The sequence below is a fragment of the Pithys albifrons genome, chromosome 21, assembly GCF_047495875.1.
Source record: "Pithys albifrons albifrons isolate INPA30051 chromosome 21, PitAlb_v1, whole genome shotgun sequence".
In the NCBI taxonomy this organism is placed as follows: Eukaryota; Metazoa; Chordata; class Aves; order Passeriformes; family Thamnophilidae; genus Pithys; species Pithys albifrons.
In genome coordinates this window covers 2,041,010-2,063,909 of record NC_092478.1, presented here as the reverse complement: position 1 = coordinate 2,063,909, position 22,900 = coordinate 2,041,010, and the positions used below count along the sequence as shown (strand labels likewise).

The following is a 22,900-nucleotide window of genomic DNA, read 5'->3' as shown; positions in this document are numbered from 1 at the left end:
CAACATTCCTCTTCAGGGATGCTCTAGAGCTGGAAACACCAAGGGGGTTGGACACCAGCACCGAGGACAGGCAGGCACCCTGCCAGGCCCCAGGGACGATCCCCCTGGCGAGGGTGAGGAGGCAGGAAAGGGCATTTCGAGGGGAGGCAATGACCTTACAGTCAGGAGGTACACAAGGCTTTCCCCACTGAGCTTATTTCAGCAGGGATTTTCGGGTGGGTCCTGCCGTGGGCAGCAAGACCCAGCGTGAAAAGGAATACTGCATCGGTGCCACTCGCTCAGGGAGCAGGGGAAGCAGAAGCAGCTACCACAAGAAAAGCCACGGAGCAGCACAGAACTACAGAACCTCTCAAGATATTCTTCCAGACAATCCTAGAGGAGACTCCTGGCTCTGGACAACACTGAACAAAGCAAGATACAGGCAGGCCAGGGAAGCAGAGGGAAGCCAGCGCCACTGCAAGCTGCTTCAAAGGCAGAACAGGAAAAGTCACCCAACCCTTTTGTGCAAGGAGGTGCTACGTATCCCCTTCGAAGGATGTTCCAGCCTCCTTCTCCAGCCAGATGACTTACAGTCCAGCTCCCAGCCCTGCTCCTCAGAACTGCTCTCACATCTCAGGGCTTCCTTCTCCCGGCAGAAGAACCGCACACGCCGGCTCGGAGACCCAGCCCACTCCATGCCCTGCTCCTCCACCATCTCCAGTCTGGACAGGTCCCTTCTGCCATCTGTGTGGGGAGCCTCAGACTGACTGGAGCAATCACTCCAGTCCCCCTGACAGCTCTGGGACCTCTCTGGCCACGGCCTGCTTTCAGGGGAGGATGCACAGGTCGAATCCTGGTCGTCTTCAGAGTCGTATTCGATGTCTATCTCCAGGCTCCCGGGGCTGGAGCAGCGCGTTGGCATCACGGCAGGTTCTGCTCCCCCAGAACCCACCCCCTTCGGGGGCTTCTTCCTCAGGGTGCCCTGTCTGGCACGAGTGTACGGATCCAAGCCCTCCTTCCCACCGGCACTGACAATGTTCAGCTCCTCCCTGAGGCTGGGGGCTCTGTATAACCCACTCCCCATCTGGCTGCAGTTGCCCAGCAGGCGACTGCAGTGCTCCGTCAGATCGCTCTGTCTCTTCCTACCCATCTCAGGACGACTCTGAGGCTTCTCTCTGTAATTATTTCCCTTCTTCTTGCTCCAAGAGGGACTTGCCCCACTCCCAGACTTTGGATCGTTTTCCTGGTAGCCCCAGTTACAGTTTGACTTCTTCTGCCCCCAGGCCAGCTGGCCAAAGGCAGGGTTTGCACTCTCAGCATCCCCTCTGCCCTCCTTAGCACTGTGCTCCTCCCGTGGAGTCTGAGCAGACACCACAGAGCTGTTATTCCCATTTCCCTTTGGAAGGGGCTCCTTGCTGTTGGGAGGCTTCTCTGTTCTCCCTGAATGAGAGGTGTGTGTTTCCAAGGAATCTTGAGGCTCTGTCCTTTCTTCAGTAACACACTTCTCATCCTCATCTTCCTCCTCGTCCTCAGTCACTTCAGGGATGCTGAACAACTTCTTGCTGTGGTTCTTCTGAAGTGGGAGCTCCAGTATCCTCTCCAGAATCTCCTCATCGCTGTCAGTATCACAAAGATCCATCTGTACACCCAGACCCCGAGAAAAGCCACAGCCAGGACAAGCAGAGGAAAAAAGAGAGGAAATAACCATTAAAAAGCGAGGCACAGTGACCCTGGTTCCCTCCCAGCACAGCAGGATGGAGGGTGGCCCAGGCTGCAGCCAAGCGAGGGGAGGGGCAGAGGCAGCGATGGGGCTCCTGGCAAACACAGCTGGATGAACCACAATGCAGCAGGAAGCAAGGAAGGCAAATGCATGGCAGAGCTCCCTCCCAGCCTCTCTTCTACACACACAACCACCTGCAGCACCTCTACCCCTGGCATGTGATTCCCAAGGCTTTGGCATCCCCAGGTTGGGATGAGGGACAGGAAAAGCTCCTCCCTCCACGTCAGGGCTGAGCTCACAGTGCCCCCTCACCTCTCTGTCCTCGTGCTGGAGCAGAGGGAATGGCCCCAGGCAGGAGGACACCCCTTGCAGATGTTGCTGCTATGGAAGGACCTGCCCTGGGCCCTTCCAGTCACCTTCCAGGTGAGCAGAGTTCCCACAAACACAGAGCAAACCCCTTTGCCTCAAAGAGTCACAGAGACTTGTATTTCACTTGCAACTGGGTGAGAACCCACCAGGTTACAGAAAATTTTAAAATCTGTTGTGAACCAACTATAGGATTAATGGGTTTGTTTCTTATTGTATTTACAGTAAAAGGAAAGGTAGAATCCCAGGTGTAATTTTGCCTGGAAGACACCACCAAGGTCTCTTGTTCCACTTTCCTGACAATTTATACCATTATGTGTCCTAAAGACATTTACAAAGAGTTCACAAAGCATGTGTAGCTACTGATGTTTGAAGCTACAGGCATGAGCAGACCTCTTCAGAGATAATTAAAAACTGCACCACAGAAGAAACAAAGGCAGTTGTTAAGCTGCCTACTGGTTGTTCCAACCTCCATGCCTTTCTCCAAGCAAAAGCTGGTCTTGAATTATAGTTACAACTGGTTGGAGGGGCCTCCAGAAGTCTCCAGTTCAGCCTCCTCATTGGAGCAGAAGCGTTGCCAACAATGAATCAGTGTCTGTTCTTAGCTGAGGCTTGAAAACACCAACAAACAGAGATCCTGAACCCTCTGGGGATCTTCCCCAAGGCTGCACCACCCTCCTGGGTTCTGCAAGGAACAAGCAGACTTGGATTCTTTTAATCCTTCTAATAGCTGTGGGCAGCTACAAGATCTGCCCCTCAAGTCCTCTACACCAAACCAGCTCAGTTTCCTCAAACTCTCCTTACAGGACATGCATTTCAGGCTCCTACCCTGTAAGAAGCAACTAGGAATAGTCCACTAAGAATTATTTGAGCTGTTGGCAATGTTGTGGCTTCTGCTTTTGAGTTTTAATATATTACATGGTTTCAGAAATTAAACAACTTATTTGAGGATAACCATTTTAGAAAGCACCACCCCATCCTTGTTTTCATCCTCCACATCCTGAAAGAGTTGGGTGAGGAGTCCAGAGATAACAGAAAATGCAACTAAATACACAGAATCCCAGAAAACAGCCCTGCTGACACTTGGCCTGCTCCAGTGACCATCTTCCTTCACACTCTAAGGCAGTGCTGGGACCTCTGTGCCCTAAAACCTCCTGACCCTCATGTCCTCTGCCCATGTCACCCTCAACCTGTCACTGCCAGGACAGAAAACAATCACTTTATCAGGTCAAGAAACACCAATTTGCTCAGCTCAACAGAAAAATATCCAAATAAACCAAAATCTTTCAGGCCAATAAAACACTCAAGAAAAAAAGACAAAGAATGGTGTTCTTGAATACTCTCATTTCCACTTTTCTCCTCCCAGGAAATTGCTTTTCTTCTATTTTTTCAAGTGCAATCTCAACAACTCCTCCCCAGGCAGCCCCAGCCCCTCCAGCTCTCCTGACAGGCTGCACTGCAGGTCCAACCCCTCACCTGGGAAGCAGAAGCTCCTTCAGAAGGAGAAAAGAAGCAGCAGTAAATTTACTCCAGAACCACTGTCTGCAACCATTTAGTGCTCACCAGCCCAATCCCTGCAGCCACACAGGGCACCATCAACTGCAGATGTTCTCTGGCTGCAGAAAAAGACAAAGATGGTGCTTTCTTGCCATCCAGACACAGTACTTTTCCTGCATATCCTTCTAATTTCCCAGTCTTTCCACCTCAGTGCTTTCTCTCATGGACAAGCATCCCAACTGCTGTAATTTGTAGGATTCCACCTCAGCTGGAAGCACATCTCCTGCCACAGGTACATTCCAACACACACTGAACTCTCTGAACATGAATTAACCTCACTCAGCTCACTCAGGATTTCCTCCCCTGAAGCACCTGAACTGCAAAGTCACAGCTCTGCTCTTACAAGCCATCCCTGGCTACACAGACCAAACAATTCCAGAATCATGGAACACCCTGAGCTGGAAGGGCCTCACAGGGATCATCGAGGCCAACTCCTGACTCTGCACAGCACACCCCAAGAATTCCATGCCTGTCCTGCCCTAGGAGGGAAGGTAGGCTGGTACAGGATTTACAGATGGGTGGATTTACAGATCCCTATCTGTTCCTTGTTTATGTCTGTGTTAAGAGCTCGTTCAATAGGATTGATTTTAACCCTGGGTTCTAAAGTTCAATCGCACTGTGTGTTTTTCCAACTAATTAAACCCTGGCTCCATTCATTACACACAAACACCATTCCCTCTCCCAAAGAACCTGTGTTTTTACTACCTTAAGCCAACACTGGGAGTACAGGCAGAGCAGGCAGGACCTCAGGAAAGCGCTGCTGGGAGCACTGGGCTCAGCCCAGCACCTTCTCCTGGGAGCTGATGGCATGGGATGGCTGCACTGGCACTCCCCACAAGCAGTGCTGTGCACAAGTTACCTTTTCCCCATTCTCCTGGTTACATGGCTCACTCTGGTCCCATTTCTTGTCTTCCAGAGCTTCTGAAGACAGTTCATCTTCCTCCTCCTCCTCCAAGATGTCTGAGAGGTCAGAGCTCCGGTTGTGCTCAGAGAACAGAGTCAGCTGCCGGCGGCCCATTTCACAGAGTTTTTCTTCTTGCTATTGAAACAAAACAGATTCTCTCAGTCCTCCAGGCTGTATTTCAGCAATAAAGGAGCATTATTCCCTTCTCTAGCACACACACAGCTCAAGTGTGGCAGGGCAGACAGTGGGCAGCACCCACAGCAGTGATGAACACGTGTGGACACCCACCCCCCCCCATCAGCCTCACTGTCCAGCCTGCAGGAGAACAGCACTGCCTGAGGCTGGAAAACTTGGCATGTCAAACACAATCCACATCCCTCCATGTGCACAGACATCCAGCCAAGGTTAAACAAACCTCTCTTTTCACTCTGGACATTTCTTTCATCATCTCTGTGCCAGGGGACAACCTGCAGCTGCTCCCACCCGTGTTTCCATCTCGGAGGGTGTCCTGTGACCCCTCGGCCTCGATGGATGAGGACAGAGGCTCCGGGCTCAGGGGCTTCTCCTCTGCCTCTTGGTCAGCACTGGGACCTTTGGGTGACTTCTCCACGGAGCACACATGACAGGTCTCCACATGGACCTTCCCACTGCTGTCAGAGGGGCCTTCCAGCTCTGGAGTTTTGGATCCAGATTGCTCCAGCTGGGAAAGAAACCAAAAAGCAACAAAATCAAGTGGAGGTATCTCAGGGTACTCAGGCACTCAAAGCTGGTCCTTATCACCCTGAGCCTTCACAAGCTCACACTGCCACCATTAATAAACTCATGCTGAGTTTAACACTTTGAATCACTCCCTTGAGTCCTGATGTCAAAGGTCAGAATGGGAAATAGGTCCTTTCCCTGATATAACACATCCCAACCAAGAGGATCCACTTCCCTCTTGTCACAAAGAGAGCACCTTACAGATCATTTCCCTGTTTTCTTGTGGGGCTGTCAGACATCCTCACCACTGTCCTAAAAAAGCCCTGGAAACACTCACCCACCCTAGAGAATTCCAAATATCCACTGTCAGGACAGCTTGCCAGTTTTCCAGCCATTGCTGCCTCAGTCTGCCATGCAATAGGTGCTCTACCAGCCCCCTTCAAGTCAGAGAGCACAGCAATGCCAGCATCAGCATCAGTGGGAACACCCTTTTCACCCTCTAACTCTGCAAATTCTTGCTCTCCTGACTCTGCTCCTGATCTGTTGCACACATGCACAAGAGCTGAGCTTATCTTCCAGGTACACAACAGCAGCCAAAACTCCCTGAGAGTTTGCCAACCACTGGCTGATGGCCCCAAGGTAACAGAAGGGCACAGAAAGATGCTCAGTGGCATTTTGTTCCATTCCCCCTGCCAGCACACATGGCACTGGGCAGGACATGGAAGCACTTACCTGCACCTTTGTTCCTTCTCCCAGGCCTTGCAATGCCTGTTCCCTGGCAGTGCCAGGCTCTGTGCCCTCCCCAGGGAGCACCATCTTCCCAGCCCGCTGGGGAGGCACAGACAGGCATTTCTTGTCTCCTGCAGCGTCCGACCCCTGTGGGGAAGTGGCCGAGTCCTGCACCAAGGAAGCAGTGGCAGAGGAGAGGTGTGGGGGGGAGAAGGTTTGCTCTGGCAGAGCCTGTGCCGGGCTGGAGGAGGGATCAGTCAGTTTGGCATCAGAGCTCCCAGCAGGATCGCTCTGTCGGAGCAGGAGCGCAGGCGAGTGGGGTGTGGCGGGGCCGTGGGCAGGCAGGGAGCCCCTGGGCACCCCCCTGGGCAGCCTGGAGGTAACAGTGGTGGAGGCAGGTGGGGTGCAGGCAGAGGCTCGGAGCAGGACTGAGGAAATCTGGGCTGGGACTGAATCCACCGACTCCCCGTACTGAGACATCGTCCTCACCGAGACCTCCCGGCACACCTGGAACATCTGGAGCTGGGAGAGGTCCACCAGGACACTCCCAGCTGTTGGAGAAGTAACTTCTATCACCTGTGAGCAAAAGAACAGGGAGGAATTATTGTTTGTGCAAAGCTCAGCCCTTCGGAGAAGAACAATTCCCGACCTGAAGTTAAGACAGACCTCAAAGCCCTGGAGAGCAGGTGGGCAGAACTCTCACCCTTCTGCACCATAGTGAGCAAGAACTAAGAGTGAAGAGAAACTGTTACCAAGACCAGTTGAGAAACTGGATAGTCTATAAAATATGACTGTATTGGCTCCAGGGTTTTAACCCACCTCTCCCAGCTTGTTTCCAGAGCAGGAGGGCTCCATCCCTCTAACCACCTTGGTGGCCTCCTCTGGACTCGCTCCAGAAGCTCCACATTGTTCTGATGTTGGGGGTTCCATCCCATGGAGGAGAGCAGGAAAATACCCTCCCTCTTCCTGCTGGTCACACTGCTTTTGATGTAGCCTTTTTGATGAAGAACTACACCTCCCTCCCTCAGGTCCAGAGACAAGCCCAAGGCTGTGGACTTGTAACTTGTGCTCTGTCCATGCCCTGTGGACTCACTGAGCTCCTTCCTTTACCAAGGATCAGACTTGAGGTGGGCAGAGGAGATTGACACTAATTGTCCTGTTTTGCTACTCAAAGGTCCTGCCACAAGGGCATTCCCAGCTTAGCTACATCAAAACCACATCAAAAATCTGGAGAGCTGCCCTTCCTAGTGTGCATCACACAGCCCAGACAACGTCCCTTCCTCACATCATTCCTTTCCAGGCCAAGGACTTGTGTCCTCAGGACAAGCTTCTGGATCCAGCTTTGCATGTTTTGAGGCTGTGACAGTGCCTGCTACCCCTGTCCCACCCCACCTGCACACCCCTCCCTCAGCACCACACCTTCTGTCCGTCGGCGTACACGGCGTAACCGGTGACTCGCACTCCATTGGAAGACCCCTCGGCATCAATGGTGACAGGTAACCAGCTGATAACAAGGATACCTGGAGAGGGACCAGCTTCTACCTGGACATCCAAGGGAGCATCAGGTGTGCCTGTGAAAGACAAAAACATGCTCCTCTTGCTTACCTGGCTACAGCAACAAGCTAAACTTTGGTCAGACTCAAAGAGCTCCTGCACCACACTTGCCCCTGGAGAACTGAACTAGGACAGCCTGGGAAATGACAGGCAGAACCAGAGGAAATCAGGTGCTCTTGTTCTGTGAGAGCTTTAATGCACAGAAAACAGAACTTTGCAAAAGTAGCTGAGGCCAAGATGCAGCAACCCTTCGAGCAAGGTCATGGCAAACCAGCTCCTCCCTGCCCCAGGAGGCATGCTGCTCCCATCAGCACAGGGGGGGTCTTCCCAGAGCAAACAAAAGCAAAAGAGGTAATAAAATTTCAAAATAAAGAAGAAAAACATTAAGACAAAACAGTACAGCACCTCAGGCTTTGGGACCTAATCAACCTGGCTTCCCTTCATGCCAAGGCTTCCCAGCAAGGGCACGGTCAAGTGCTGCATGGGCACGACTGCTCTGATACCTGCCAGCGGGGTGGTGAAGTGTATCACAGCTGAGTCCTGCTCCTGCCCCTCTGGCCCCTCTTGCCAGGGTGTCCTCATGGGCCTGGCCTCCAACTTGGCCACGTAGCGGGTGCTGGGCTGCAGGTTACGGAAGGTGTACCAGTAGACCCCCGGCCTGGTGACGTCGCACTCGGCGCCGTTGAGGTACACGGCGTGGCTGTAGTTGCTGTTGCAGGGAAGCCACGTGACCTCCGCCGAGGTGGCAGTGATGCCCCTGACTTTGAGCATGGTGGGTGCCACGCCCAGATCCCGCCCCACAAAGAAGGTGCAGCGCAGTCTGTCGGAGCTGCCGCGCTCCGTGACCGCCTGCACCGACACGCGGTAAGCCTGGCTCTGCAGGTCCAGCTTCTCAATCACCGCTTTGGTCTGAAGGCCACTCTTCACGTTCTGCCGTAGCTCTTCATCCACGTAGATGTTGTAGCTTTGGATGTCTGGGCAGCCAGCTGGCAAAAGAGGTGGGTCCCAGCCTACAACTATGCTTCTGGCAAGCTGCTTGATCAGAGTCAGTTTTCTTGGGTAAGGCACTGCTGTGTGACTAACGGGTTCCTCCTGGTCTCCTTCTGCTCTACTGGTCAATGGACTGAGGCTAATCTCTTCAATGGAGAAATCACTCTTATCTCCACTGCTGGTGCTTGCACTGACCAAACTTTTCTCCTGGTATGAACTATGGGTGAGATCGTTGAGCTCCGGAGGCAGAAAGGTCAGGAGGTCATCATCTGAAACTCGCTCAACAAAATTGGAGGGGACCAGCCCTCGCCGGCCATCCATCAGCTCCCCTAAACAGAAAACAGGACACCTGTTACCACTGCTCCTACCAGTCAGCTTTCCAACCCAGCTGGGAGCACCATGGGACAAAGCCTACACCAGGTCACAACTGCTCTGCAGTCAGGAATGCAAAAAGCCTCTGGGAGGTTATTCCTGGAGATGCTTCCTGCACTTCCTAGGGCTTCCCTGTTAGATCCTGATGGCCACAGTGAGAAGATTCACTGATCCACACCTTCCAGAGCCAACTAAGTAGAAAGTTGGGTTGTGTAATTAGCTAAAGGGTTTCTCCTTCTTCATTATCCCACTGTTCCTCATCACAGCTCCTTCACTAACTTTTCTAGCCTTCCCAAACTATGCAGATTGATGCTTTTATTTCTTCTCCCAGCCACAGAGATTTGGGGCTTGTTGTACATCCTCAAGAAAGTCCATCTTCCCAGCTCTGGCCTTCCTCTTAGCTCCCTCCTTTCTTAAGTTGGCTCCTGTACTAAAGGTGTCCCAAAAGGACCTGTGGGGTCAAGGGATACACAGCACTTGGTCTGTGCAAGACCCACCAAACCACAAGTGAGCAGTGAGCAGGGACTGCACTGCCTTCCCCCTTCCAAACTCTACCTACAGCAAATCAAGCAGGGAAAGCAGAAAAGGTTAGTAAAGAATAACCTTTCTATTCTTTAAACAAGAAACAAAAAAGACAAATAAATAAATACATGAGAAGCTTGGGAATAGAAAAAAAAAGGAGGCAGAGCAGTCACAGAGCAAGCAGTGCAACATCCATGCATTTGCCTCAGCTCTTGCAAAGCACCTCAGGAAATCAGGATCCTTCAGTCCTTTAAGTGGCTCCACAAAGAAACCTCAGCATGAATTTACTGCTCACAGTTCCAGGTTTCAATCCATCTGCCTCTTAACCAACCAGGACCATGTTTGCAAAGGGGCTAAAACAGAAACCCAGTGTGTGACACCACTGAGGATCACAACTGCAGTTTGGATGGATTATCCCATTCTCTCTCTGCCAAAAGAGCAGGAGGCAATGGAGACCATCACCTGCTGCAGCTCTGGCTCACTACACAGTCACTGGGAAGAGGGAACAGCCCATCTGCAGAAGGTGCCCGGGGCTGAACACGTTCCTCTCCATGGAGAGGGAAGAACCATATGGGGATGCAACCTGGAGCTGTGCTGAAAGCAGTGGCAAAATTCCCACTGAAATCACCAGCTCAGGATCTCACATTTCAGACAATTTAGTTATGCCATAAATAAACCCTCATCCAACAGAATCCACTCTTCCCTCTAACAAACTAATTCTGGGCAGAAAACCTTTATCTTGAGGTTTCAACATTCACTAGAACTGCTTATTTTTTTGAGAGGGATAAACCCTCCACAGCAGTTGAGTCACATTTATCCTGCTAAAACCCACCTTCAAAGAAGCCATCTTCATCCATGTCCCCGTAGATGTAAATATATTCTCCAGCAGTCAGTGGAAGCTCTGCCTCAGGATTTTCATTAGGTCCATCAAAAGGATTGTAGCTGAAACATTTACAGTAGGAAGACTTAATTTGCAAAGGAACTTCCCCAGCAACACATTAGAGCTGTCATGTTGATAAGCTTTCAGTTCACTGGGAATTCACCCAAATGCCACAGGCAAAGGTCAAGACTTTAGTTTATATATAATGATATTTAATAACAGGGAGTTTTCATAGGAGCAGAACAGGGGCCTTGTGACACCTGAAGGAACAGGGATATGAGGGTGATGAGGGGACTGGAGCACCTCTCTCCTCAGGAAAGGCAGAAGGATTGGGATTCAGATTCTGGAGAAGAGCTCCAACTCTCTTGGAGCCCCTTCAGGCACTGGAAGGGGCTCTAAGGTCTCTTTGGAACCTTCTCCTCTCCAGGTGAACAGCCCCAGCTCTCCCAGCCTGCAAATCCCATGGAGCAGTAAGATACATGGTCTAACCTACTATTATCCACTCCTAGCAGGGTGAATCCTACAGAAGGGTGTGAAGAAGGCAACTATGAGATAAACTGTGCAACCTGCCAGGCCACCAGAACTGCCCCAGTACCTGTATCGAGCTAAGAACACCTGGAGCTTTGCAGGGCCTTGGCTGCCTGGCTCTGGCATGAGAGAGATGCTGTCCACATCCAGCTCTTCCATTTCACTTGCAGTGTCCACCTGAAAACATCAGAGATGAAGGATGTGAGCAAAGGAACACTCAAAGGGTTTGAACATCAGTGAGCAGGTGCTCTAAGCTCATGTTTGGTGGTCCCTGGGCTAAGTACCATCTGGAAGAATGACTTTTTAGGTGATGAAGTAGCAATAAAAGGCAACAACTCCAAGTTGCAGCTTCAGGGGTTCCAGTCAGACATGAGGAAAAGCTCCCTGCCCAGGTGGGTGATGCAGCCTTGGGAACAGTCCCCACTGAGCTTTGGGATGATCTCTTTTCCTGAAGAACCTGCAAAGCCACGGCCACACTGACCTAGTGCTGGTGACAGTCCCACTGGAGCAGGACATTGGACAGAGACTCTGGAAACCTCATCCACCCTACACACCCATAATTCAATGGATTTATTTCTTGTACCTCTAAATATGAGCTGTCCCTGTGTGCAACACACACCTGAACAAAGGAGACCTCAGAGCTCTGTTAGATGTCAAGGTCTCCACGTGCTTTTGCTCAGGGACCTCCTCTCCAGCACCTGGAAATGTTCAATATTGTGTTTATGTACTTTCACCAACATTAGACAGAGCTTTAGGTGCAACTGGGAGGGGCTTTGGTTGGAACTGGGAGGGCCACATAACCCAACCAGCTGGCTCTGCTGGCAGCCAGCAGCACATGCTGAACAAGAAGAGACAAAGCACAAAATCCTCCTTCTACAGCCTCTCCCTTCCTATTCCTCAGCTACTCCTGGATTCCTAAGTTGGAGGCTGCACCCTCAAGGCATTTTGTGGCTACTGGCAGAAGCACCTTGGAGAAATCTGTCACAATCCTTTTTATCTTGGTGAGAATCTGGAATTTTTCATCCAGTGGCAATGAGCTGTGTAACACAACCCTACTTCCTGAGGCAATGCAGCCCTTGGGTTTGTTTGAAATGGTTCCAGTGAACCAGCTCAAGCTGCCTCAAGGCAAATGTATTTTTGATGAAGGCATCAGAATACAAAGCACTTATTCCAGTACATGAAGTACCAAAGTTAATCTCTGAAAAGAGTCCAGAGCAGCTTTTCAAGGTGTGCTCCTTGTAGGGCAATCCTGTCCTGGGATAACACCCAGATGGAGCAGCCTTTGGCAGCCTGGAGTGTTCCCATAACTATGTGTTGCTGGAGTCAAACACTCCACACACCTTTCCCAGGATCCCACGCTGATTTCCGTAGGCATTTATCTCTCCAGGGAGGCCTGGTGGCTTCCAAGCTGCCTCTGGAGCTAAAGAGCAGCATTTTTCCCCCCTACTTCGCCCCAGGTGTGACCTTCACCTTGGCTCTGAAGGTGACACTTCCCAGAGCTCCCACACCATGGTGGGCACTGCTTCCCTTCCTGATGGGTGTCCTGACCTTGGCAGCTCAACAGCAACACCCTGAAGGTTTTAGTGCTCTCAGCAATGGAAACACAGACCACAGAAGGGACTCCCAGACTGACCTCTGGAGTTGGGCAGGATTTGGGGCTGTTGTGCATGGACTCTGATTTGGAAGAGCTGGACTGAGATTCCACCTTCTTGGCTTGTTTCTGAGAACTGCTGAGAGCAGCTGGGGAGCCCCCAGGGGTGTCAGGCCCCCGCTGAGGCACCTCCAACTCATCAGGCCCTTCATTGTGAATCTTCTTGGTGCTCTGGTGAGGGAGCAATCCAGGAACAGTGGACTCTGCAATAAAATCAGCTGTCCATCAGTCAGGGCCACAGGCTGGGTACAAGAGCAGCAACGAGCACCACAGGTCTCCACAAATGTGCCCCATTTAACAGCCTGGTCACTTTACCAAGTTCCCTTTATGACCCCAAAACGAAGGAAAAGTACTGACAACAGAAAGAGACAGAGATCCCAAAATTTAACCAAACATTTGTATCATTTCCTTTACCCCTTCCCATTTACACAAACATCAACCCATTTGTCAAAACACTGACAGGCACTTACCCTTCTCCCAGTGGGGCTGTGGGGTGGAGCTGCACAGAGCAAGGGGAAGCTCTGAAGTCACCAGAGTGGAGGTGAGAAGGTCGATTTTTCCTGTTTGAAGCCGGAATTGCTGCAGTTCCTGGGACAGGAGGCTGAACTGCTCTGTCTGACTGCGACACTGGTCTTCCAGATCCTTCACCCTGGCCTGGCAGGAGAGACAGGAGATGAAGCCCAAACCCACAGCCAGATCAGCAGAGAAGCTCCAGGCAGCATCTGCTTCTGCTGCATCTTCCCAGTGGGTCCCAGGCTCCCAAGGATGCTTTTAAATGCCCTGCCCAGGAATGGGAATTGGGAACTGGCAGCTCCACATCTGCAGTATCTTGGAAAATCTGAGGCTCCTCATCTGTGAGGAAACTGCCTGCAAGCTCTGTCAGAAATTATCCCTGAAAAGCTGAGTTTGAATTTCAACATCCTATCCCAGCCCTGAACAAGACCAGAGAAGTCAAAGATAAACAAGCCTTGAAAAGATGGAGCATTTCTTTGGAGCATTAAAGTGACTGGGATTTAGTGTCCCAGTTACTCAGGAGACTCTCTGTCAGATGTGAGGGTGTTAAAGCAGTTTTCTATCAGCTGCAAACCCCATCACTTCAATATAAGCCTTCTTTCCACATCACCTGTGAACAGGTCAGTTAGCACAGCTCCCAGACTGGAGTCTCATTAGTTCCCACCTCTCCTGGGAAAACTATTATTTATTCACAAGCCCTGCTTCCCATCTTCCATCCAATTACACAGCCAGCAGGGCCTGTCTTCTCCACCACACCCATCTGCAATGGTCTCACCACTGCTCTGGGGCTTTGAAGGAACACTTCACTCTCGGACTGCAAGTAGTTCTCAAAAGACACTGAAATGCAGGTGACACATGAAAAGGAACACAGTTGGGCAATTCTAAAAATCTGGGAATGCCAAAAAAATTAAGCTCCTAATTCTAGTTGGTCAAGAAAGCAAAGCATTGAAAGAGAAAAGCAGCTGCTCCATCAGACTCCTAGTGGGAGCTGCTTTAAGCACATTCATTTCTCAGCAGTGACATTCTTGCAATCTTTTCCAGAGTATGGTTAAAACAAGAATATCAAGCAACTGTCAAAGTCAGGACAGAGGGAAAAATGTCCTGTTTGACAGCATTATAGCAGTACCTGCATGCAATCCAAGGTACTCTGGGAGCAAGAAGAAAAGCAAAAAGAGATGTCAAAGCACACCAGCAGTTACACTACCCCAACACCAACACTCCAGAGACAACCCAGCCCTCAGTCTGGTTGAGATCTCAACAACACACAGTGTCTGTCTTGTTCCACACTGAGACTCTCACCTCATTCTTGCAAAAAAAGGCCAAATCTCACATACCAAGTGCATGAATAAGATGACCAGGCACTTTTTGAGGGCCTCCAAATCATTTGAGTTCCATGACTGTGCTTTGGGTGTCAGTGCTAAATTTCAACAGACTGCACTCAGCCTTCATTAATATCACACCAAAAGGCAAACCAAATTAAACTGATTTACTGCAGCCCTGAAAGATTTGCTGGGCACAATCTGAAGGAAGAAACCTCTGTAAGGACTGAGCAGGCCAGGATTTAATCCCTCAGAACTCTGACTCCAGATACTACTCTGCCAGCACAACTGGTACTTGTTCTCAGCAATAACACATTGCATCCAATCAAGACACTACAACATTTTCCTCAAGAACCAACAAAACTCATCATGAAAACTGATATTAAGAACAAAAGATACCAAATCAGCACCCACCAGTCCCTCTTGTTTCCTCCTGTCTTACCTCTAGAAGCTGTACTGCTCCTTCATGTTCCCTTCTGGCCTCTGCCTGTGCCTAAGGAGAAATGAGAAAGGGTGTAAATAAGAAAGGAGCCCATCTGAGTTCACTTGTGCCATCCCACTCTGACAGTCCATTATAGGCTGGAGCAGCAGAAGAGACTGAGGGAGCTGTGGGGGCTCAGCCTGGAGAAAAAGAGGCTCAGGGGGGACCTTCTCACTCTCTGTAACATCCTGACAGGAGGGAGGAGCTGGGGGGGATCAGGCTCTGCTCCAGGGCACAGGGATAGGAGGAGAGGGAACAGCCTCAAGCTGTAACAGGAGAGGCTTATGATGGATATTGGGAAAATTTCTTCACTGAAAGGGTAGTCAAGCATTGGAAGGGGCTGCCCAGGGCAGTGGTGGAGTCTCCACCCCTAGAAGGGTTTAAAAGACATGTAGATGTGGCACCTGGGGACATGGGTCAGTGGTGGCCTTGGCAGTGCAGGAGGAACAGCTGGACTCGATGACCTTAGAGGGCCTTTCCAACCTGAATGATCCATGAGTCTCTGATTTAAAGTCTGAAAGCATCTCTGGACTTCATACAAACAGCAGTGAGAGGTGAGAACTGACCCCCATGAGCAAAGCCCTTCCCTCTGCTCAGGCACCAGAGAACTCAGACACTCTGCCCTGGTTTAAACCTCCTCCAGGCACTGCACAGCCAAGGGAAGAAGGGGCAGGAGCCCATTGGTGTGGAACAAGGGGCAGAAACCCACTGCTCTGCAGGGCTTGCAGGGAGGCTGGCCCTGTCCCCCCACCACACACACACCTGCTGCAGCCGCCGCACCTCCTCCTGCTTCTCCTGCAGCACTAACAGCGCCTCCTTGTGCTCCACTTCCAGCTGCTGCCGCCGCTCGGCCACATGTCGCATGTGCTGCACGACAGGGCACAACAGGGACACTGCTGAGAGCCTGCCCTGGGTCCCACAGGGACAGGAGCCACCCCTGAATGGATGGCAGGACACAGTGCCCAGAGGGGACAGTAAGGAACTCTCACTGCTCACGACAGGGCACAACAGGGACACTGCTGAGAACCTGCCCTAGGTCCCACCACAGCCAGGAGCCACCCATGGCCTGGATGGCAGGACACAGTGCCCAGAGGGGAGAGTAAGGAACTCTGACTGCTCACCAGAGCAACACAAAGGAAAGATCAAAGTGACAGTGGCTTCTTTCCCTTCCCACCCAAACCCTTGAAGGAGCCTTTCCAAAACACCCCTACCCCCTTTGGAAAGCCATGCTCTAGGGTCCTGGAAACCCCACTGGAAACACAGAGACAAAGGAATGGCCAAAAAGGGCAAAGAGACAACATGTGCCATGCAAAAGCAGCCCTGGGTGGACAGTCCCTCCAGCTGTGTGGATCCTACTGACCTTCAGCACCTGCTCTAGATTCTCCAGCTTGGTTTGGAGTCCTTGGTTCGTCTGAATTACTGAATCCCGTTCCTTAGTCACCAAAACAACCTGCAATTTCAGGTCAGCATTCTCAGATTCAACCTGAAGAGAAGGATTTTCAGTTTTAGGACAATCAGCCAGAGGTGTTTCTCGCAAAAATAATCGAGGGCAGTTTATTTCTGTGCCTCAACATGTTGATTTGCAGATCTGCTTTTTACTGGCAATGATACCAAAATCATGAGCCTTCTCTCCCTCTGGTTGTCACTTAAAACTAATAACTAAGCATTTGTGCCAGGCCTCAGTGTGTAACACTTCATTTGCACACACTGTTTCTCTCACTAGACTCATCTCCCTTTCCTATTTACAAGGAGGAAGGGACTGGGAGAGGAGCAAGCTACAAAATGAAGATATATTTTAAAAAAAGGCACAAAGATTTAAAAGCATTTTTAACCCTACATGGCAGAATTAAACACAGAGAACAGGACAGAAAATTCAGCAGCCTGCAGAAATCATCTTTTCCTATTCACTTACTACAAGGAATTCCAGCCACATATTTTGGTTCCAGGGTGCAATATGGCCTGATGACTATTAGCAATGCAGATTACAAACATTTCCACTTACAAGTTATGAAAAGTTATTTACTACTAAATATTAATATACCTTATGCATGGTGGCAAATTGACATGTAGGACTGACAAGTGAGTAACTCTTGTGCCCTGTATTTGCCCAGAGGAGCTGGGAACAGAAACCCAGCTCAGCACATAATCATTTCTCAGCTGGCACCTTGAAATCCTGGCACCCCACAAGTTCTCCTCAGCAAACTGTTGCAGGAGCCAGAGCTGCACCTGCCCAAGAGGCTGCTTTTTACCTGTCCTGCCCATCCAGCCCTCTCGTTCAGCTGCAAGTTCTCTTCGGCCAGTCGTGCATTTTCACTCTGTACCTCCTGCAGCTGGATCTCCTGTCCAGAAAGAGTGGGGATTACTACACCAAGGCCCTCAGACTAACTCCCCCAAACCATTCTGCACAGTAGCTCCTTGCTCCTGTCTCCTGAAGGTGCAGGATGTTGGTGGGAGGCACTGCTGAACCAGCCCCCAGCCCTGTGCCAGACCATGGGCTTGGAACTGGATCACCTTTAAGGTCCCTTCCAACCCAAACCAATCCATGAACTCTTAAGTTTTTTCCTTTATTTAGCCTCAAAAACCAGAATCAGAAAGAGATTTCCTTGTCTGCCCCCCAGCTCCAGTGTCACATTATTTACAAGCTGCTCTCTGGAGCTCCATCTCCACCCACAGTAATTCAAGTTTCACTGTTGGTTTGACATCAGAGTTCAGTTAAGGAAGGAAAATCATTTGGAAGAACAAGACCAAAGAGAGTTCTGGACTGCAAAGTCCAGAGTTTTAATGGCTGAAAAGCAGGATTCAGTCTGGAGTTAAGAACATGAGGCAGCTACCCCTGAATTAGTGAAAGCTGCCTCTGAGCACATGGAGGGCCAGTGAATTGTCAGGTCAGCCCATCTGCAACAATTTGGTACAGCAGCAGAGGAGTTCAGGTGTTGCATAATCACATCACACACACACATTTCCCCACTCCAAGGTTTTAGACACCATCAAGCATTTTCTGGCTGTTCCAGGAGCTAATTCCCTGTGCACACAGGTCCTGGTACTCCAAAGTGAGTTGGACCCTTCTTGACCCTCAAAAGTGACTCTTTTACCAACACACAAAGACCAACTTATTCCTTAAACGTCCCAGAGCCACCAAACATCTACTCAGAAGGTCAACACCCTTGGGGGAAACCCCAGATTGTCAGTCCCTAATGCCACAGAGCAGGAAATCCAGATGCTCTGCCCTACACAACCTCCCTGGAATTAAACAGAGGCAACACTTCAACCCCCAAATAAGAAACACAAGCAAATGACTGTGGGTTTGTGCAATTACCATCCTGAGAGGCAGAAATCTCTCCAAACTTGTCTGGAGTGCCTGTGAAAATGGTAATTATTATCTCCTCAAACTAGCAAATGCCATGGAGTTCCATCCAGTGATTTCTGTTGCTGTACTCAGCACACAGGCAGCTGAAAGACTAAATAAACAATCCCAGCCTCAAGGGATTTGACATAAAAATTTCTGACACTGTTCAAAGAAACAGAAAGATGGTGATTCCTTATGAAGATAAGCTGGAAAGAATCCAAGAGAGACACACAAGCACCCAGCTCCTCTTCTCCCATTATGCTCAAGACAGCAGGAAAGAAGAGCACTTACTAGTTCTTTGCATCTTTTATGCTTTTTCCTCACTTCATGCTCAAGGTTTTCACATTTTTTGCGCTTTTTCTTGAGTTCAGATTCCTGCAGGATACAAAAGCAGATCAGCAAGTCCACACTCTTACAATGCATGAAAAATTCAAGCCCAGCCTCTCAGATCCAGGGCTGCATTAGCTGATTCTGTTGTCCTCTGAATCTATTTGTGACAAACTTAAACAATGTAGAAGCCAAGGGAGATTTTTTTGACAGGCAGGAAAACCAAAAAACTTTTAAAGTGAAACAACTACTTCTCTCTTTCCTCAGCCTTTAATCTGGAAACAGTTCTATTTCCCACTTGCACAGATTGTTCCTATTTGTAGAGAGGGGTATGGAGACAGGATGTGGGGGACAAAAAAACAGAGCTGTGCAAAAGTTTCATCTTTAAACACCAGCTGTGCTCTTTGAGCTCCTGTTCAAATCCAAATGACACCTCACAGAGCCCAGACAGCCTCTGCTTATGTGCCTTTACCTGCAGCTCTCCCTACCCCTCAGAGAGGCAAGAGCTGCTAAACCTCCCCAGGAGCTGCCCTAATTTGCTGGAATTATTCACAAGGGACATATTTCTCAGCCACATCTGTCCCCCACTTCAAATAAGACTAAACCCAACCCAGCACAGAACCCCCTGGCACGTTCCCCTCTCATTTTAGTGGGATATAATCCCCTGCCAGCCCAGCAACACCCTCCATGCAGGTGGTCTGTGTTTTCCCACTGATTCCCCAAGCTGCCCATTTCTGAGGAGCACCTGCCCCTAAAGAGACTTCAGTCCCCAAAATCTCTACCTGGATTGCAGGGGTGAAAACCCCAAGAAAAATCAAAAAGCCAAACCCAGTTCCCAACTCACCAGCTGCTGTATCTGTTTGCTGCTCTCTGGGCCTGTTATTGCATTTTTGGGAGGGAAATTTTCATGTCCTTCAGAGGCAGGTCCCAGTGGCTGCACAGCTGGTTCCACCTGGAAGGCAGAGGAGATGCCAGAATGCTCAGGGCCAGCCAGGACTGCAGAGCACACAGAGGGAGAGGAGGTTCCCCTGGCAGTGCCACAAGGATTGCAGAGCACACAGAGGGAGAGGAGGTTCCCCTGGCAGTGCCACAAGGATTGCAGAGCACACCAAAGAGAAGAGGTTCCCCTGGCAGTGCCACAAGGATTGCAGAGCACACCAAGGAGAAGAGGTTCCCCTGGCAGTGCCACAAGGATTGCAGAGTCCACAGAGGGAGAAGAGGCTCTCCTGGCAGTGCCACCCAGGACTGCAGAGCAAACCAAAGAGAAGAGGTTCCCCTGGCAGTGCCACAAGGATTGCAGAGCACACAGAGGGAGAAGAGGCTGTCCTGGCAGTGCCACAAGGATTGCAGAGCACACCAAGGAGAAGAGGTTTCCCTGGCAGTGCCACCCAGGATTGCAGAGCACACAGAGGGAGAGGAGGTTCCCCTGGCAGTGCCACAAGGATTGCAGAGCACACCAAAGAGAAGAGGTTCCCCTGGCAGTGCCACCCAGGACTGCAGAGCACACAGAGGGAGAAGAGGTTCCCCTGGCAGTGCCACTCAGGACTGCAGAGCACACCAAGGAGAAGAGGCTCTCCTGGCAGTGCCACAAGGATTGCAGAGCACACAGAGGGAGAAGAGGTTCCCCTGGCAGTGCCACCCAGGACAGCAATGCTCCACAGCAGACTCCTGATCTCTGAGCTGCACCACTGGACATGGGGAAAGCTGGACAGAGCTCAGGATCTCCCTCAGCCTGAACTGTCTCTCAGAACAACTGTGCAAGCCAACAAAACACACAGTAATCACCAAGAGCAGACAATATTCACCCAAGAGTTCAAAAAGGCCCTTTGCCATGAGCTGAATCTCTCACTTCAGCAGGAGCTGAATCAATACATGTAGACTGTCACTCCTCCAACACTGTTTTAATATAAAATAACTGGAAGGTGACAAATGCCAAGTTTTAAGAGTATTCCAGAGCTTTAACCATATTCCAGGGGACAAACATGGAAAGAGAGACCAGAACATGTGACACCTGTTCTGCACAAACTGATAAAAAAAGCAACAAAGATCAAGCAGATGCTCAAAAAAATTATATTGGGGAGGGAGCAAAACCCACATTCATAAATCTATAAAGAGTTTTTCAAAGGTATCAGTAAGCAAAGGAGTGGGGAGATCCAGCAGGAACCTGTTTGGGTGCCCAGAACACCTTCAGCTGCGTTTCAGCAAACACAGAGCCACGACAGGGTGAGGGGAAGGTTTTCTCTGGGGTAAATATCTAATAAAAACGAGAGGACTGAAAAAGAGGGAGCAGGAACTGATGCAGCAGAGACAAACAGCGACGAGGGCCTCGTGACACTGAGAGATTAGAGAGACAAGTGATGGTTTAATAGAGCCCAGTCCTTGGACAAAAAGGCAAAGAGATCCCATCGGGAAAAGGAGAAAAAAACTTCATTATGCACCGTATAAATCACTGCAGAATCCGGGATGGGGCTGCACACCCAGCACAGACCAGAGAGAGAAAACGCACAAAGGAAGGAGACAAAGAAGGGAACACTGAATAATGGAAGAGGCTGGAACGAACCGAACAAACCCGCTGAAGGAAAGGGGTTATAAAATCCAGGGGTGACTCGGAATAGCCGAGTGAGGAATGAACATTGAACACAACGGCGAGAGCCCGGGGGGGAAAACTGGGGGGCAAAGTGGGATTCGGCCCCGGGGGACGGGGGGAGGAACCGGGAGCACTGCCCGGAGCCGAACCCGGTGGAGCAGAACCCGCTGGGGCAGAACCCCCGGGAGCAGAACAACCCCCGGGAGCGGAACCCCCGCACCCCGCGGTTCCCCCGGCCCGGCCCCGCATCCCCGGCCAGGCCCGGCCCCGGCCCCTCGGACGCCCCGGCGGGTCCGGACCCGGCTCGGCCGCAGCGAAGGCCCCGCGGGGCAGACCCTGCCCTGCCCGGCCCAGCCCGGCCCGGCCCGGCTCGTCTCGGGCCCCCCGGCCCGGCCTTACCTGGCGGCTGCGCGGCCGCGGCGGGGGCGGCGCCCTGAGGCGGCCCCGGATCTGCGCGGCTGAACCACCGCGGGCGGAGGGGCCGGGCAGGGCCGGGCTGGGCAGACGGACAGGGAGGGTTCTGCCTTTCTACAAGGGGACGTTCTGCCCCTCTGCCCCCGCCCTGGGGCCCCCAGTGCTGCAGCAAACCCAGAGGAGGCCCCGGAGATGCTCTGGGGCTGGGTCCCTCTGCTCTGGGGCCAGGCTGGGTGAGTTGGGGGGGCTCACCTGGAGAAGAGGAGGCTCCAGGGAGACCTGAGAGCCCCTTCCAGTGCCTAAAGGGGCTCCAGGAGAGCTGGAGAGGGACTGGGGACAAGGCATGGAGGGACAGGACACAAGGAATGGCTTCCCACTGCCATAGGGCAGGTTAGATGGATATTGGGAAGGAATTCCTGGCTGGGAGGGTGGGCAGGCCCTGGCACAGGTGCCCAGAGAAGCTGTGGCTGCTCCATCCCTGAGAGTGTCCAAGGCCAGGTTGGAGAGGCCTTGGAGCAACCTGGGCTGGTGGGAGGTGTCCCTGCCCATGGCAGGGGGTGGCACTGGATGTTTTTTAAAGTCCCTTCCAACCCAAAGCATGCCATGATTCCATGATAAAGCAACATTGCCTGGTTTCCTAGGCTGGAAAACACAGCACAGAACCCCCATGCCAGGGAAAAGGAGATGGCCCTGGCACAACTCAGTGTCCCCACGCTGGCATATGCTGCCAGGAGCACCCACGTCCCTCCTCACCCTGCAAGACCCGGCACCAGGATGGGTCCTTTGGGAACCAGCAGAGCCCAGAGGATGCAAACCACAACCCTCCCCTTCCCCAAGTGAAACTCCCCAAGAATAGCAATTAATTGAGTCATTAAACAGCAATTAATTGAATCATTAACCAGCCAAACCTGCTGCCGGCTGACCCACTTGTCTCACCTCCCTGCGAGCTTTGCCTCCTGGCGCTGGCTCTGCCAAGGAGGCCTCCTTTGGTAGAGGTGAACCTTTGGGGCTGGAGTTTGGCAATGCCAGGCGGGTGGCAGTGCCAGGGCTGGCTTTGGGGGCACGCAGGCACTCCCTGAAGTTCTTGAGGGCGATCTGTCTCTGCAGCCGCAGCACCTCGCGCTGCGACTCCCGCAGCAGGCGGTCGAACTCGGTGACGTTCAGGCAGCGAGGGTCGTCCTGCGGGAAACCAAACACACTGCCAGGCTCCAGGAGGGGCACAGGGGGGGTTTGGGCACACAGGCTCCAAAAGAGGAGCGGCTGGGGGGTCCCAGGGAATGTGGCACACCCAGGTTGCTGATTCCTGGGTGTGCAAAGCCTCAACGCTCACTTTGCATCACTTATGCAAATGCATCATTCCTCCTGAAGGTAAAGCCCAGCCTTTGGTGGTCCTGGGATGCTCCTGCAGCTCTCCCAAGGGCTTTGCCAGGCATGTGCCATCTCAGCACATGCCAGCAGGGAG

The 22,900-nt window shown here is 51.5% G+C and overlaps 1 protein-coding gene across 8 annotated transcripts in view; it reads right to left on the bottom strand.

The window, feature by feature from the left end:
- Window positions 1–22,900, bottom strand: part of TSPOAP1 (TSPO associated protein 1) — a 50,075-nt gene that overhangs the window by 11,255 nt on the left and 15,920 nt on the right. For 4 of the 8 annotated variants that reach the window (XM_071574808.1, XM_071574811.1, XM_071574810.1 and 1 more), the window contains exons 5-22: window positions 22,375–22,617; window positions 19,282–19,389; window positions 18,402–18,485; window positions 17,014–17,103; window positions 16,125–16,247; window positions 15,527–15,631; window positions 14,726–14,776; window positions 14,091–14,111; window positions 12,922–13,105; window positions 12,434–12,654; window positions 10,868–10,977; window positions 10,225–10,334; window positions 8,012–8,827; window positions 7,374–7,525; window positions 5,958–6,530; window positions 4,942–5,226; window positions 4,482–4,661; window positions 497–1,618 (exon numbers count right to left, since the gene is read on the bottom strand). In XM_071574808.1, the coding sequence (XP_071430909.1) occupies window positions 497–1,618; window positions 4,482–4,661; window positions 4,942–5,226; window positions 5,958–6,530; window positions 7,374–7,525; window positions 8,012–8,827; window positions 10,225–10,334; window positions 10,868–10,977; window positions 12,434–12,654; window positions 12,922–13,105; window positions 14,091–14,111; window positions 14,726–14,776; window positions 15,527–15,631; window positions 16,125–16,247; window positions 17,014–17,103; window positions 18,402–18,485; window positions 19,282–19,389; window positions 22,375–22,617 (4,578 nt within the window). The remainder of the gene's footprint in view (window positions 1–496; window positions 1,619–4,481; window positions 4,662–4,941; window positions 5,227–5,957; window positions 6,531–7,373; window positions 7,526–8,011; window positions 8,828–10,224; window positions 10,335–10,867; window positions 10,978–12,433; window positions 12,655–12,921; window positions 13,106–14,090; window positions 14,112–14,725; window positions 14,777–15,526; window positions 15,632–16,124; window positions 16,248–17,013; window positions 17,104–18,401; window positions 18,486–19,281; window positions 19,390–22,374; window positions 22,618–22,900) is intronic. The other 4 variants (XM_071574815.1, XM_071574814.1, XM_071574813.1 and 1 more) reach the window with 4 other exon arrangements.